The sequence below is a fragment of the Nicotiana tabacum genome, chromosome 14, assembly GCF_000715075.1.
Source record: "Nicotiana tabacum cultivar K326 chromosome 14, ASM71507v2, whole genome shotgun sequence".
Lineage (NCBI taxonomy): Eukaryota > Viridiplantae > Streptophyta > Magnoliopsida > Solanales > Solanaceae > Nicotiana > Nicotiana tabacum.
Window position 1 is genome coordinate 106,133,093 of NC_134093.1, and position 13,325 is coordinate 106,146,417.

At 36.6% G+C, this 13,325-nt stretch overlaps 1 protein-coding gene across 1 annotated transcript; it reads left to right on the forward strand.

The window, feature by feature from the left end:
* Positions 1 to 543: 543 nt before the first annotated feature.
* LOC107794907 (suberization-associated anionic peroxidase-like) lies at positions 544 to 6,755 on the forward strand. Its single transcript, XM_016617467.2, has 3 exons — positions 544 to 891; positions 4,000 to 4,197; positions 5,866 to 6,755. The coding sequence occupies exons 1-3, from the start codon at positions 610 to 612 to the stop codon at positions 6,424 to 6,426; spliced, it is 1,041 nt and encodes a 346-aa protein (XP_016472953.1). The 5' UTR covers positions 544 to 609; the 3' UTR covers positions 6,427 to 6,755.
* The last annotated feature ends 6,570 nt before the right edge of the window (positions 6,756 to 13,325 follow it).

Below are 13,325 nucleotides of genomic sequence, written 5' to 3' on the forward strand. Positions count from 1 at the left end.
TTTGGGGGCCTCACTTTTTAATCTATAAATTTATTTTTTAAAAAAATATAAATTACTTTCAAGTAATTTCTTATACATACTTTCAATAAAAGGATTTGATTTTTTTTTTTCAAATGCATATATTACTTAAAGAATAATATTAATAGTTCATGTAACAATTGTCTCAGTAAAAAGAAGTTTTTTTAAAACCAGAAATGATTTTAATGTAAATAATGTTGCTAAATATATTATCAATTGAAAAAGAATTATTAGAAGAAATTGATTATAAAATAATTATTCATAACTTTGCTTCTCAAAAAACTAAAAATAATAAATTTTAATAAAATATATATATATATATATATATATATATATATATATATATATATATATATATATATATATATATATAAACAAAAATTATTAAAATTTGGCTCCAATTGTATTGAGCCGCCCTTAAGCAAAAGTCTATTCCACACCCAACCGCTCTCATTACAGTCATTTACTAGCAATATAATATAACCAAATATTGACCAAATTTCCTATTTAAAGGAGCCAAAAGCAAATAAGAAAATCATCCCAAAAAGCAATTGCTCCTAATTAAAATCCTCTCTTTAATTCACTTGAATCATGGGTTGTGGTGCAACTCATTTGAGCTTGGCACTTAGCCTTATGGCTCTTGCCCTTGCTGGCATCTCTATATACAAGAACACACATGTAGCCACAGTTATGGAAGATTTTGATACGAAAATAGAGTCAGAGAGCAATATTTTGGAGCAAAATTCAGACATGTTATCTCAGGATTTTTGCATATTTGCAGCTGTTGGATCAGTTGTGGCTGAAGCCATTAGGAGAGAGAGGCGAATGGGTGCGTCTCTCATTCGTCTCTTCTTCCACGATTGCTTTGTCGATGTAAGTTCTTTCGTCCTCTTAACATCGATAGTGTGAAGAATTTTATAATATCATCATATTTTACCTTATTTTAGCTAGCTGATAACTACTTTATTTTCAAGTTATCAATCTCGTATTTTATAAATGGTAAGTTGTAATAATCTTTCGGATGAGATGATAGTATAAGAGCCCGTTTGGCCCTGTCAAAATCTGCTTATTTTGAAAAGTATTTTTTTCAGAAGTACTTTTTTTAGAAGTACTTTTGAAAAACACTATTTGTGTTTGGCCAATTTATTTAAGAAGTATTTTTTTTGCAATATTTGGTAAAGAAATTGTGTTTGGCCAATTTTTTAAAAAAGTACTTTTGAGTGTTAAATTACCAAAAAGAAAGTACCAAGGTCTTATAATTCTTTTAAACAGAAAAATGAACTTAAATATTTATCGTAAGAGACTTTTATTATTATTTTATTTTATTTAATTAAAATATAAAATATAAAGTAAACAAATATATTACAGATTTAAATCAATTTTACATATATAGTTATACCAAAGCATATGATATTATCTAGTATAATTACTTATTGTTATATGATGATTTGAATAACTAAAAATACACCATTCAGTATAAATTAGAAGTCTGTCCACAAATTACTATATATTGATAATCTATCATGAAATAATAAGTAAAGTCACTCACACATGATAATATTTTTCAACAATTTCATCTCTACTTCTATCACACAATGCCTCCATATTAGTAGAAGACTTTCCTGCATTTCTAAAGGAATATCAGAAGACTCATCTCCTTCATCAATCTCTCCAGTATTGTCTTCATTAGCATAATAGTTGGATTTTTTATTGGTAGAAGAATATGTCGTCGGATAAAATTATGTATAGCCATGGTAGTTATAACCAGTGTTTTAAAAGGCGTTGGCGTAAGGCGAGGCGTTTTACATATGCCTCAGCGGGGCATAAGCCCCGAGGCACGGGGCGTAAGCCCCATAGGTATTAAATTTTTAATATTTTATAAAATAATATAATGACAGTAAATATTTATAAACAGGTAAAATTGCATAAAAATTGAAGAAAACTATATATATGTGTGCTCCATCCCCACAAAAAACTAATCAAAACAATATATTATACGTTACTTACAAGTACAAGTAATTTGAGTCTAAAAGAATAAAGTTTTCTATATGGAAGAACAAAAAGGATAATTAACCTGCAATTTGAACTTTGAATTTGCTGCTATAAAGAAGAATGTAGTTCTCTTTGTATTTGTAAAAAAAATTAAATATTCGTTGCTATTAGGAGATATTAGCAGACTAGCGGACAAGATAAATAATTGAAAAAACCATGAATTAGGGCTTAAATAAATAAAAAAAGGTTTTGACTTTTAAATTTAATACTTTTGAGTTCCTTTTTAAACCGTTTGAGTAATTACCAAACTGACTTTTGAGAATTTGGGTATTATATGAAGGACTAATTCAACAAATTTTATTTTAATTTGAAAAAGTCTCTAGGGCTTACTGCTCACTAATAAAACGCGTCTCGAATGCCCGGGCGTATGCCCCGAACGCCCGGGCGTACGCCTCTTGAGACTTTTGCCCCACACCATCGCCCCAGGGAGTTTTTGGTACGCCTCGCCCCAGAAACGCCTTTTAAAACAGTGGTTATAACTAGATAATTCTAAGTGTCAAACTTGAAAGATGGCATAGAGCATAAAATAGAAATAATTTTAAATATATAATATAAATCATAAAATAAATAGTTAAGTATGTTTAAACTAATTCAAAAGGAGTAACTAATTATTAACAACAGATAATGTACAATTTATTTTTTTATTAATTTAAATTTAAAAAGAAACTATATTACCTATTTGTCCTAAATTGCCAATTGGCTTATTGTGAGGCTGTCACTTGACTTAATGCAGATATATTTTCTTCTTCTTTTAATAATATACAGATAAATTATGCAATACAATTGTAAATTTATTACCTATTTGTAGGTCATTTTTACAAATTAGATTTGATAACTGTTTTAAAGATTCGGGAACCAATATCATATAATAGAAAGAAATTATAAATGATTATTTGTAGGAAGAGAATTGATAATCCAAAGAAGGATATAGATAATTTGTTTTAGTGTGAAAAAAGAAGAAGATAATTTGGAAAGTTACAAGACATTACACAAAGAAAAATCAAAAATAAGAAAAGTCAATAAAGAATTTAAAAAGTTACAATATGATTCATATATATAATATCTTTAATTTTAATAGAATGGTAAAAACTAGAAACAAAAATGAAAAGGAAAAACTCAAAGTAGTAAGGGATAATTTGAAAAATATAAATTTATGGTGAAGATAGTTTTGTCATGAATAAATTAATTTTCTACTTCTGCTTGTGCTTCTTGGAAGAAGCTAGAATTTTCTGCTTCTTCCCAAAAGCAAAAAAACTTTTTCTTCTACCGGCCAAAAGTACTTCTATGTAATTGGCCAAACAACTCAAATTTTTTAAAAAGTACTTTTTTAGGGGAAAAAGTACTTTTGGCTTTCAGAAGCTTGGTCAAATAGGCTCTAAAAGTTCTTCTATACTCTAAGAAGTTTTAAGCATTTAATTTGCATTTCTTACATTTTTTTGTCCTTTCACTATCTATAACTCAATTACGGTACTGTGTGAGAACATGCAGCTTTTAATACTATCAATTAATAATTAACAAGGGTTAGTATTGAGAGGAGTTAGTTTTATGAAAAAAATCAAAGTTATCCTTCATTGGCTGCATACAGTAATAGAAGTGTTTTTAAGCATTTCTTTTACCTCTTGAAATAAAATTGTTGGTGGAAAATTTTGAAGAAAAGGTCAAACATTACTAGCTATATACATATATATATGCTCAATTCTTTTTTTTTTGAAATTTGTTTGCTATACACAAGTAGTAATATAGAGGAAACATAAATTCTTTTAACTTTAAGGTTAATGAATACACTATCAACGAGAAAATTTAATTTTTTAGTACATGCGCCTACTTGCTTACATCGCCCCTTATATTTTTGTAAGTAGTCAGTAGCCTGTTTTATCATATAGTAATATTGTTGGCCTAATATTTGACTTGTGATTTATATTAATATAGGGATGTGATGGGGGTATTCTTCTAAATGATATTCCCGGAAGATTTCAAGGAGAAAAATCTTCGCCACCAAATGATAATTCAGTAAGAGGTTATGAAGTAATAGATCAGGCTAAACAAAGGATAAAAAATTTGTGCCCTGGCAAAGCTGTTTCTTGTGCAGATATCCTAGCTCTTGCTGCTCGCGACTCTGTTGCTTTGGTAAGTTATTATTATTATGATTTATATATATATATATATATGCTAGAATATGAGTTTAAGTTATATGCATTAACGTGTAAACATAATTTTTTTTTATTTATAGTTTATGTGTCTTACTTTCTTTTTTAGTCTATCTCAAACAACTATCACTTTTTTATTTTAATATTCTCATTTTACCCTTAAATATATACTTAATACGAATGAATTGGCATTAAGGCATATTGTTTAAAACACATGATTAAAAAGTAATTTTTACATTTCTACTACAAAATCAAACCAAAACAAATAAATTCAAATGGAATGATATAAGATAATTACAAGTAAATTTTATTATAAGCATTATCTGATAACATAATAAAAATTGTGACTTACTATAATAGGTCAATTATACTGATAGTGTAATTTTTTTTATACCATCTATATATATAAATTAAATTCTACTAGGATCTAGTTTTTCTCGTAGTTACAACTAGAGGAAGCAATATTCAACAAAACTATGAGATGTCAATATTATCTTAGCACAAATTAAAGGAGGTGTTGGTGGGTGGGGAGGAAGGCACTTGTTGCGATTCATAAATCACATCTACCTAGTAACTTGTGGAAGTCACAATAAGCAGCCCATTACTGCCTTAATCAACGTCAACATCTTGCCTACATTAATTATTTCAAACGTGGACACAATATATATTTGATGTTGATGTGTAGTCTTACGTTCTTATCTTGGATTTTTGCACCTTCAAAAGGGCTTAATTTTATTTTTTGGCTAAACAAAAGGGCTTAGTTGACTTAGAGATATTGTCCATCGAAAAATATAAAATTTTCAACAAAAGTCTAACATTCTATTCAATCATTGCAAATAATTTTTTGCCATATCGGTAGGTCTCCTAAAATATAAGTACATATAATTTTACATAATATGTGAGATTAGAAATTGAAAAATAAGGCATGCAACCTACAATATATTTAAAATATGAAAGGGCCATATTTGCCCCTTTATAATCGAAAATAAGCAATATTTACCCGTTTCACTTTCTTAGTATAATAATTACGCCCTATCATTATACTTTGGGATCATATTTGTCCCCGCCCGTTAAATAGCTTGATCCCATCTTAAAAAAGACATGTAGCTGGCCTTTATTGGATTTAAAAAAAAAAAGAACCGCCTCCTTAGAATCAAACCCATCCAACCCATACTAATAGCCTGTTTGGCCAAGCTGTAAAATAAATTTATTTTGAGAAGTGCTTTTCTCAAAAGTACTCTTGGTGAGATACAATTTGTGTTTGGATAATTAATTTAAAAAGCATTTATGAGCAACAATTAGTGTTTGACCAAGCTTTTAAAAACTGTTTTTATATGTATGTTTCTCAAAAGTGCTTTGGAGGGAAGCTATTTTTTTCTGCTTCTTCTGATCAAAATCACTTATTTTCCTTCCAAAAGCTTTGCCAAACATTTCAACTTTGAAAAAAATATTTTTTTTTGAAAAAAAAAAGTATTTCTAGGATTAGAAAAGCTTGGTCAAACATGCTATACATATGAATATTATACAAAAAATATTATGTTGTTAGTGTATATACTTTAAATTCTTATGACAATTCTTTTCATGTTAATTAGTTCAACGTTTTCGGGAAAAGAAATGTGTAATCATATTGTTTATGTTTAATCAACAGCTGGGAGGAATACCATACCCAGTGCGACTAGGCCGAAGAGACGCAAGAACTGCAAATTTCACAGGCTCATTAACACAACTTCCTGCACCATTCGACGATCTCAACACCCAATTAAAGAAATTCCGCGCAAAGGGAATGTCGCCCAGGGAAATGGTAGCGTTGGCCGGAGCACATACGATAGGTTTCGCGAGGTGCGTTACAATGTGTGACGACAACAATATCAATCCAGCTATGAAATCAACACTAAAGTGTAATTGTCCTGTCAATAACAACGACACCAATTTGGTACCACTAGATTTGGTAACTCCTAATTTTTTCGACAAGGCTTATTACGATGATTTAAACAGGAATCAGGGACTTCTTTTTTCGGACCAAGTGCTTACAGGGAATAGTACTACTAATGACTTTGTTAGAAGCTATAGTAACAATGGTTTTCTTTTCTTACGTGACTTCAATGCTGCCATGACTAAAATGGGGGACTTGCCTCCCTCTCCTGGTGCTCAATTGGAAATTCGCGATGTCTGCAGCAGGGTCAATGGGAATTCGATCGCGGACATGTGAAAAAAGAAAGAAATTTTAAAAAAATCTTTGAAATTTTCAACTTCTATTTTCCTAAATAAACAACGTATGGCTGACTTCTTGAATGATAATCTTTTCAGTGCTGTTGTGATTATGCTCGTCTTGAGCGGAGAATCTATCAGAAATTGTCTCTTTATCTTTATAAGATAGGGGTAAAGTTCACAGACTCTATTTGTAGTATTACACTGGGTTAATTTATTGTTATTATTGTTGTTGTATGTCCATTGCCTTCTATATGTACCTTTGTATTTTGTTATACATGTAATACAAAATAACGGAAATGTCCTTGTCCATGGACCGTGGACGCACTATCTTACATTTGCAATTGTTATTCTACTTTTTCATTTTTCTTTTGGTTTTGTTTTTGCAATCATTTCCGCAGCTTTATTCTTTGCTTACTATTTTTAGGGCAGGTAATTACCTAACGTGCTCTTTTAATTTGTTTCGTCAAAGATCCCTTACAAAAAAGAATCTTAAAGTTACTTTACTAACAATTTCAATACTTTGGAACAAAACACTATATATTAATTGCCCGTCAAAAGAAGAACGAAGTGTTATTTTTTCAACAATTTTGATCACAAAGTATGACGTAAGTTCAATCACTTCCGCCTTATGCGGGCACCCATCCAAAGTGCAATGGAGGTCACCAGCCTGGACCATGAGCTTTAACCATTTGAAGAAGAAGATTTGAAAAGGGTTTTGGATGGGGAGGGTGGGTTTGATTAAAATGGATCAAGTTTTAAAATTAATCTAAGGCCAGCAACGTGTCCTTATTTTTTCAAGGTGGGACGAGTCATTTAACATGTTAGGAGCAAATATAACAAAGTACATGATATTTGATTAATTTGTGTGGTGTCCAATTTTTATGTACATTGATTATAGAAGGACCTGGTTTTTCTATGTGTTTATTATACTATTATTGCGGAAATAGTAAATGCGGAAAGTAAAGAACACAAGTATTTTTACGCAGAAAATACTCAGCTTAAAAGGTGAATAAACCACGACCTACTACTCAGTAGGATTTTCCCCAACACTTCACTAAATCACTGAGCTAAAACAACATTTACAAAACTCTTTGTAAACCTAAGGATTGCCTCTAATCCCGTTGTGGCAACTATCCTCTAACTGTTGTGATAAGTTCAAGTTAACTCTAACTTGAATACTCAGAGTACCTAATATAATTGCCTCTAGATAAAGCTAAAAGATACAATTTGAAAAGCCCTACTACAATTGAACTAGAATAAAAGGCAGACACTTGAAACTGGTTCTTCTATCTGGTTCATGTAGCTTCAGATTCACACACTTGAATCACACAATAATTGCTTGTAAAATGCCTTGCTATTTTGCTTTCAACTCAAGTTTAACTTCAGCGTGTGTGCGTGCCTATAAAATGAGAACATCCTGCAATATATAGAGTTAGTAGAATAGGAAATAACTAAAGTTCTAATGCTATACTCTTCCATGGTAGAAGAGTTCTAGTTATCTTCAACTTCTAACTCCTCCCTTATCTAGGATAGAGTTCTATCGAGTAAGGAGTCCTTCTCATTATCACTTATGCAACCTTTTTGTTCAGGAGATATCGGATATAACCACTTAACCTTATCTCCTTCACGTGCATGCCTTGTGCTTGAATTTGCCCCTGTCTGTATACACTGTGTATGGACCTGGTTCATGCTTGAGTTCCTTTGTCAATCATCAAAATAAACTTTACTTGGGCCAACAAATTCTCCATTTTTGATGATGACAAACTCTGTGTTTGTCATAAGCATAGTCCCTGTGTCAACTCAGCTCAACATCAACACAATGTTAGAACACTTTCCATTTTAAAGTCACGAATTATCAAGGACCAGGTATAACGACCCGGTCGGTCGTTTTGAGTGTATTAGCCCCGATCCCCTATTTACTATTTTTTTCGTATCTGTTTCTGTTTATGTGACTTGTCGGGAGGTCTTGTTTTTGATTTCGGAGTATTTTGGGACACTTAGTCCCTAAAACGGAAGCTAAGTCTCAAGATTTTTGACCGTAGTTAGAATTGTGTGAATACGACTTCGGAATGGAGTTTCGTCGGTTCCGTTGGGTGATTTTGGACTTAGGAGCGTGTCCCGACTGTGAATTTGAGGTCTGTAGCTAATTTAGGATTGAAATGGCGAAAGTCAAATTTTGAAAAGTTTGACCGGGGGGTTTACTTTTTGATATCGGGGTCAGATTCCGATTCTGGAAGTTGAAATAGGTCCGCAATGTTGAATATGACTTGTGTGAAAAATGTGAGGTCAATCAGACGTGGTTTGGTAGGTTTAGGCGTCGTTTGTGGAATTTGAAAGTTTGGAAGTTCTTTAGGCTTGAATCCGGGTGTAATTGGTATTTTGATATTGTTTTGAGTGATTCGAAGGTTTGGCTAAGTTTGCATGGGGTTATATGACTTGTTGGTATGTTTGGTTGAGGTCCTGGGGGGTCTCAGGCGTGTTACGGATGCCCATCGGAAGGAAATTTGGACTTAGGCATTTATGGTTTTTTTCTAGTGTTCTGGTGTTTTGCACCTGCGGTGGGAGCCCGCAGGTGTGGCCCCGCAGAAGAGAAGAGGAGGACGCAGATGCAGGCAAGGCTAGGTTGGACTGGAAGCGCATGTGCGAGGTTAGGAGCGCATCTGCGAAACCGCAGATGCAGAAGGGGAGGCGCAGATGCAGAAGAAGGCCTGAGTGGGAAGGATCGCATAAGCAGGCATGGCCCACAGGTGCGTACCCGCAGGTGAGAATGAGTGACCGCAGATGCGGAGTCTGGGAACCTAAGTGGGATCCGCACCTGTGATGGAATGTCAGCAGATGCAGCGTCGCAGATGTGACAGAATATCCGCAGGTGCGGAAAAACTGGGCAGAAACTGGAACTTCGATGGTTTGATTCCCATTTCGATTTTGGGACTTTGAGAGCTCGGTGTGAGGAAATATTTTGAGGTTTCTTCAAGAAGATTGTTAGGGTAGGTGATTCTAACCCGGATTGGACTATATTTTATGAATCTATTGCTATTTTCATCATCTAATTAGGGATTTGAGTTATAAATTTGGGGGAAAATGGTAGAAATTTCATAGGTTAAAATTTTGAGTTTTGGAAGGTGATTTGATGTTGGATTCGATTAATTCTTATATGGTTGGACTCGTGAGAGGATGGGTGTTCATATTTTGTGACTTTTATCGGATTTCGAGACGTGGGCCCGGGGGCCGATTTGAGCCTATTTCGGATTTTAACTTATAATTTTGCGTTTCTCTTGTGGAATTAATTCTTTTAGCCTACATTTATTATATCGCACTGCTTGTGGCTAGATTCAGGGCATTTGGAGATTGATTTGAGGGGCAAGGACATTGCGGAGTAGGATTTTTGTGCGGTTGAGGTAAGTAACAGTCTTAAATCTGGTTTTGAAGGTATGAAACCCTGAGAATTGGTATGATGTGTGTGTTTGGAGGTGAAGCACAAGCTAGGTGACGGGCGTGTGAGCGTGCACCGCGAGGGATTGTGACTTGGTATGTCCCGTGAGACTGTAAACTCGAATAGCTATTGTTATTACTTGTTTTTCCTTGTCTTTGAGAAATCGACTGCCTTTCATGTTAGAAACCATGCTTAGGCCATATGATATCATTGTTGGTACCTGCAATGGTCATATACTTGTTGAATTGACTGCTAATTGTTGTCTTGTACTCAGTGACAGTCTTACTTGTGTGTTATATCTCTATTCCCTCTCATTTATTATTGATACTTGTTGTATTCTCTGTTTGGGTTGATTATTATGATATTATGTGAGCCCGAGGGTCTGAAGAGGTCAGTGACTGAGATAGGGCCTGAGTGCTGAGCTGTGAGCTATGTGAGGGTATATGAATCGGGTTGCATGCCGCAATGAGCCTTATGGCTATTTATGGATTATGGATCGGGTTGCACGCGCGCAACGGGCCTTATGGCTACTTATATGATTGGGTCGGGCTGCACGCCGCAACGATATAGCGCTTGGGCTGAAAGGAGCCCCTCCGGAGTCTGCACACCCCAAGTGAGCGCATGTACGTATTGAGAGTGTGTATTAAGGGCTGAGAACCGAGAGTATGAGCTGTTGAGATGGGTTGAGTGACTGCTACCTTGAGAGGATATACTAGCTTTTATTTATTGTTGCACTTAGTTTTTATCGGTTGTTGTTATGAAATTTTTGGAAGATTCATATCTATTTTACTTGAGCTCGAACTGATTTGACTTATACCACCGGATTTGAAAGCATGTTCACCCTTCACTGAAAACTTTTGAAATGATCTGTATATTTTTTATAGCTTGTCACTGCTTCTCAATTCCTTATATAATTCTGTTACTTGCTGAGTTGGTTGTACTCATGCTACACTCTGCACTTCATGTGCAGATCCAAGTGTGTACAGTTCTGACGGTCACTGAGTTCGTGCAAGAGCTGATTATCAGAGACTTACGAGGTAGCTGCCGACGTCTGCAATCCTTGTTTCTCCTTTTCTTGTTATCTTTTCTCTCTTGTATTGGCATTTGGCATAGACTGTAATAGACTCTGTTTCTGGATTGGTTGTTAGATGCTCCTGACTTAGTGATAACCCGATGTCAGGCTATAATTCTGCACTAGTATTTAGGGGTTTTCCCCTTTATTATGTAAACCTTCAGTTAGTTTAATTGTTTTAGCTCTCTTTTGTTATATATTTGAAGCGTATTGAGAATGTCGGCTTGCCTAGTTCCACGATAGGCGCCATCACGACTGGTTAGGTATTTGGGTCATGACAAGTTGGTATCAGAGCCTAGGTTACATAGGTCTCACGAGTCATGAGCAGGTTTAGTAGAGTCTTGCGGATCGGTACGGAGACGTTTGTACTTATCTTTGAGAGGCTACTGAACCCTTAGGAAACTTCACATTCTTGAATTCTTGTCATGCAAATCTTTTGATGCTGGTAACTAAATTTCTATTGTTCTAATTCTCTCACATATGGTGAGGATGCGTACTACGGGGCAGGATGGACAACCATCAGTACCACCAGTCAGAGCCGCGAGAGGCCGAGGTTGCGGTAGGGGCAGAGGTGCAGCTCGCACCGTAGCTAGGGCAGCACCTGCAGATCTACCAGTTGCCCCAGTTTAGGAGCAGGCTCCAGTTATGGATGAGCCGGTGGGACCAGCTCAGGCACCACCTGTGCCTATTGTGATTCCAGGACTTCAGAAGGCCTTTACTCCAATTCTGACCGCGTGTACCAGTCTTGCTTAGGCGGTCTCAGTTCCGGCCGCAACAGCCACTTCTCAGGCTGGGGGAGGTGCTCAGACTCTTGCCGTCCACACACCAAAGCAGGTGGTACAGGGATTCCAGACACCGGGAGCACCACCAGCCCAACCGGTTGCAGCTACTCAGAACTATGTGGTTCCTGTCATGGGTAATGATGAGCAGTGTCGATTGGAGAGGTTTGGGAGACTCCAGCCTCCATCTTTCAGTGGTATCGAGGGAGAGAATGCATAGGGCTTCTTGGACAGGTGCCAGAGGATACTCCATATAATAGGTATTCTAGAGGCTAGTGGGGTCTCGTTCACTACTTTTTAGTTCTCTGGGGCTTCCTTCAGTTGGTGGGAGGCTTACGAGAGGCATAGGCCGGTCGCGCAGCACCCCTTACGTGGCAGTAGTTCTCCGGTCTATTCCTGGAGAAGTTCGTGCCACAGTCTCACAGAGAGGAGCTGCACAGGCAGTTCGAGCAGCTTCGTCAGGGTGATATGTCCGTGACGCAGTATGAGATGAGATTTTCAGAGTTGGCCCGTCATGTTATCTGGTTAGTTCCCACAGGCAGGGATAAGATCATGAGGTTTATAGATGGCCTCACTTTTCAGCTGCGATTGCTTATGACCAGAGAGAGAGTGTATGGTGCTACTCTTGATGAGGTTGTCGACATTGCTCATCAGAATTAGATGGTTCGTAGCTAGGAGCGGGTTGAGAGAGAGGCCAAGAGGCCTCGTGGACAAGTTGGATTTAGCGGTGTTCCTTCTGGGGGCAGTTCCACCACTGTATGGGTCATCCTTTCATACATGCTCAGACGGCTTGCCCAGTTCACCGTGGTGCATCATCTGGCCATGGTTCACACGGTTATCAGCAGGTCCATTCATCTCTCAGTGCCCTCCCAGCGTAGAGTTAATCCCATTCTCCATCGGGTCAGGGTTCATCTATGCCAGGTCCTTCTGCCAGTTATCCTGGTGCTCGAGGCTCCCTTCAGTCCCCAGCACCAGCACCGGGGAGTTGCTATGAGTGTGGAGAGTTTCGCCACATCAGGAGACATTGTCCCCGCCTTACGGGAGGTCGGCCTCAGCAGAGGAGCCAGTCTATGACATCAGCACCAGTTTCTTCACCACCCGCTCAGCCAGCTCGGGGTGGATACTGGTCAGATAGGGGTCGCCCGAGAGGGGGAGGCCGATCAGGGGGTGGCCAGGCACATTTCTATTCTCTTCCTGCCATACCAGATGCCATTTCTTCGGATGTTATGATTACAGGTATTGTCTCAGTTTGCCACAGAGATGACTCTGTATTATTTGACCCTGGTTCTACTTATTCATATGTTTCCTCGTATTTCACTCATTTTCTGGATATGCCCCGTGAGTCTTTAGTTTCATTTGTTCACGTATCTACTCTTGTGGGTGATACCATTATTGTGTACCGCGTATATCGGTCATGTGTGGTGACCATTGGGGGTCTGGAGACCCGAGTGGATATTTTGCTGCTTAGTATAATCGATTTTAATGTGATATTGAGTATGGATTGGTTGTATCTATGTCATGTTGTTCTAGATTGTCATGTTAAGACTGTGACGTTGGAGATGTCGGGGTTACCGAGGGTTGAGTGGAGCGGTTCCATAGACTGTTCTCAGTAG

Coding starts and splice junctions, on each gene's coding strand:
- LOC107794907 (XM_016617467.2), top strand. CDS start 610: ATGGGTTGTGGTGCAACTCATTTGAGCTTGGCACTTAGCCTTATGGCT. Junction 892..3,999: donor TCCACGATTGCTTTGTCGAT/GTAAGTTCTTTC, acceptor ATATTAATATAG/GGATGTGATGGGGGTATTCT. Junction 4,198..5,865: donor CTCGCGACTCTGTTGCTTTG/GTAAGTTATTAT, acceptor TTTAATCAACAG/CTGGGAGGAATACCATACCC.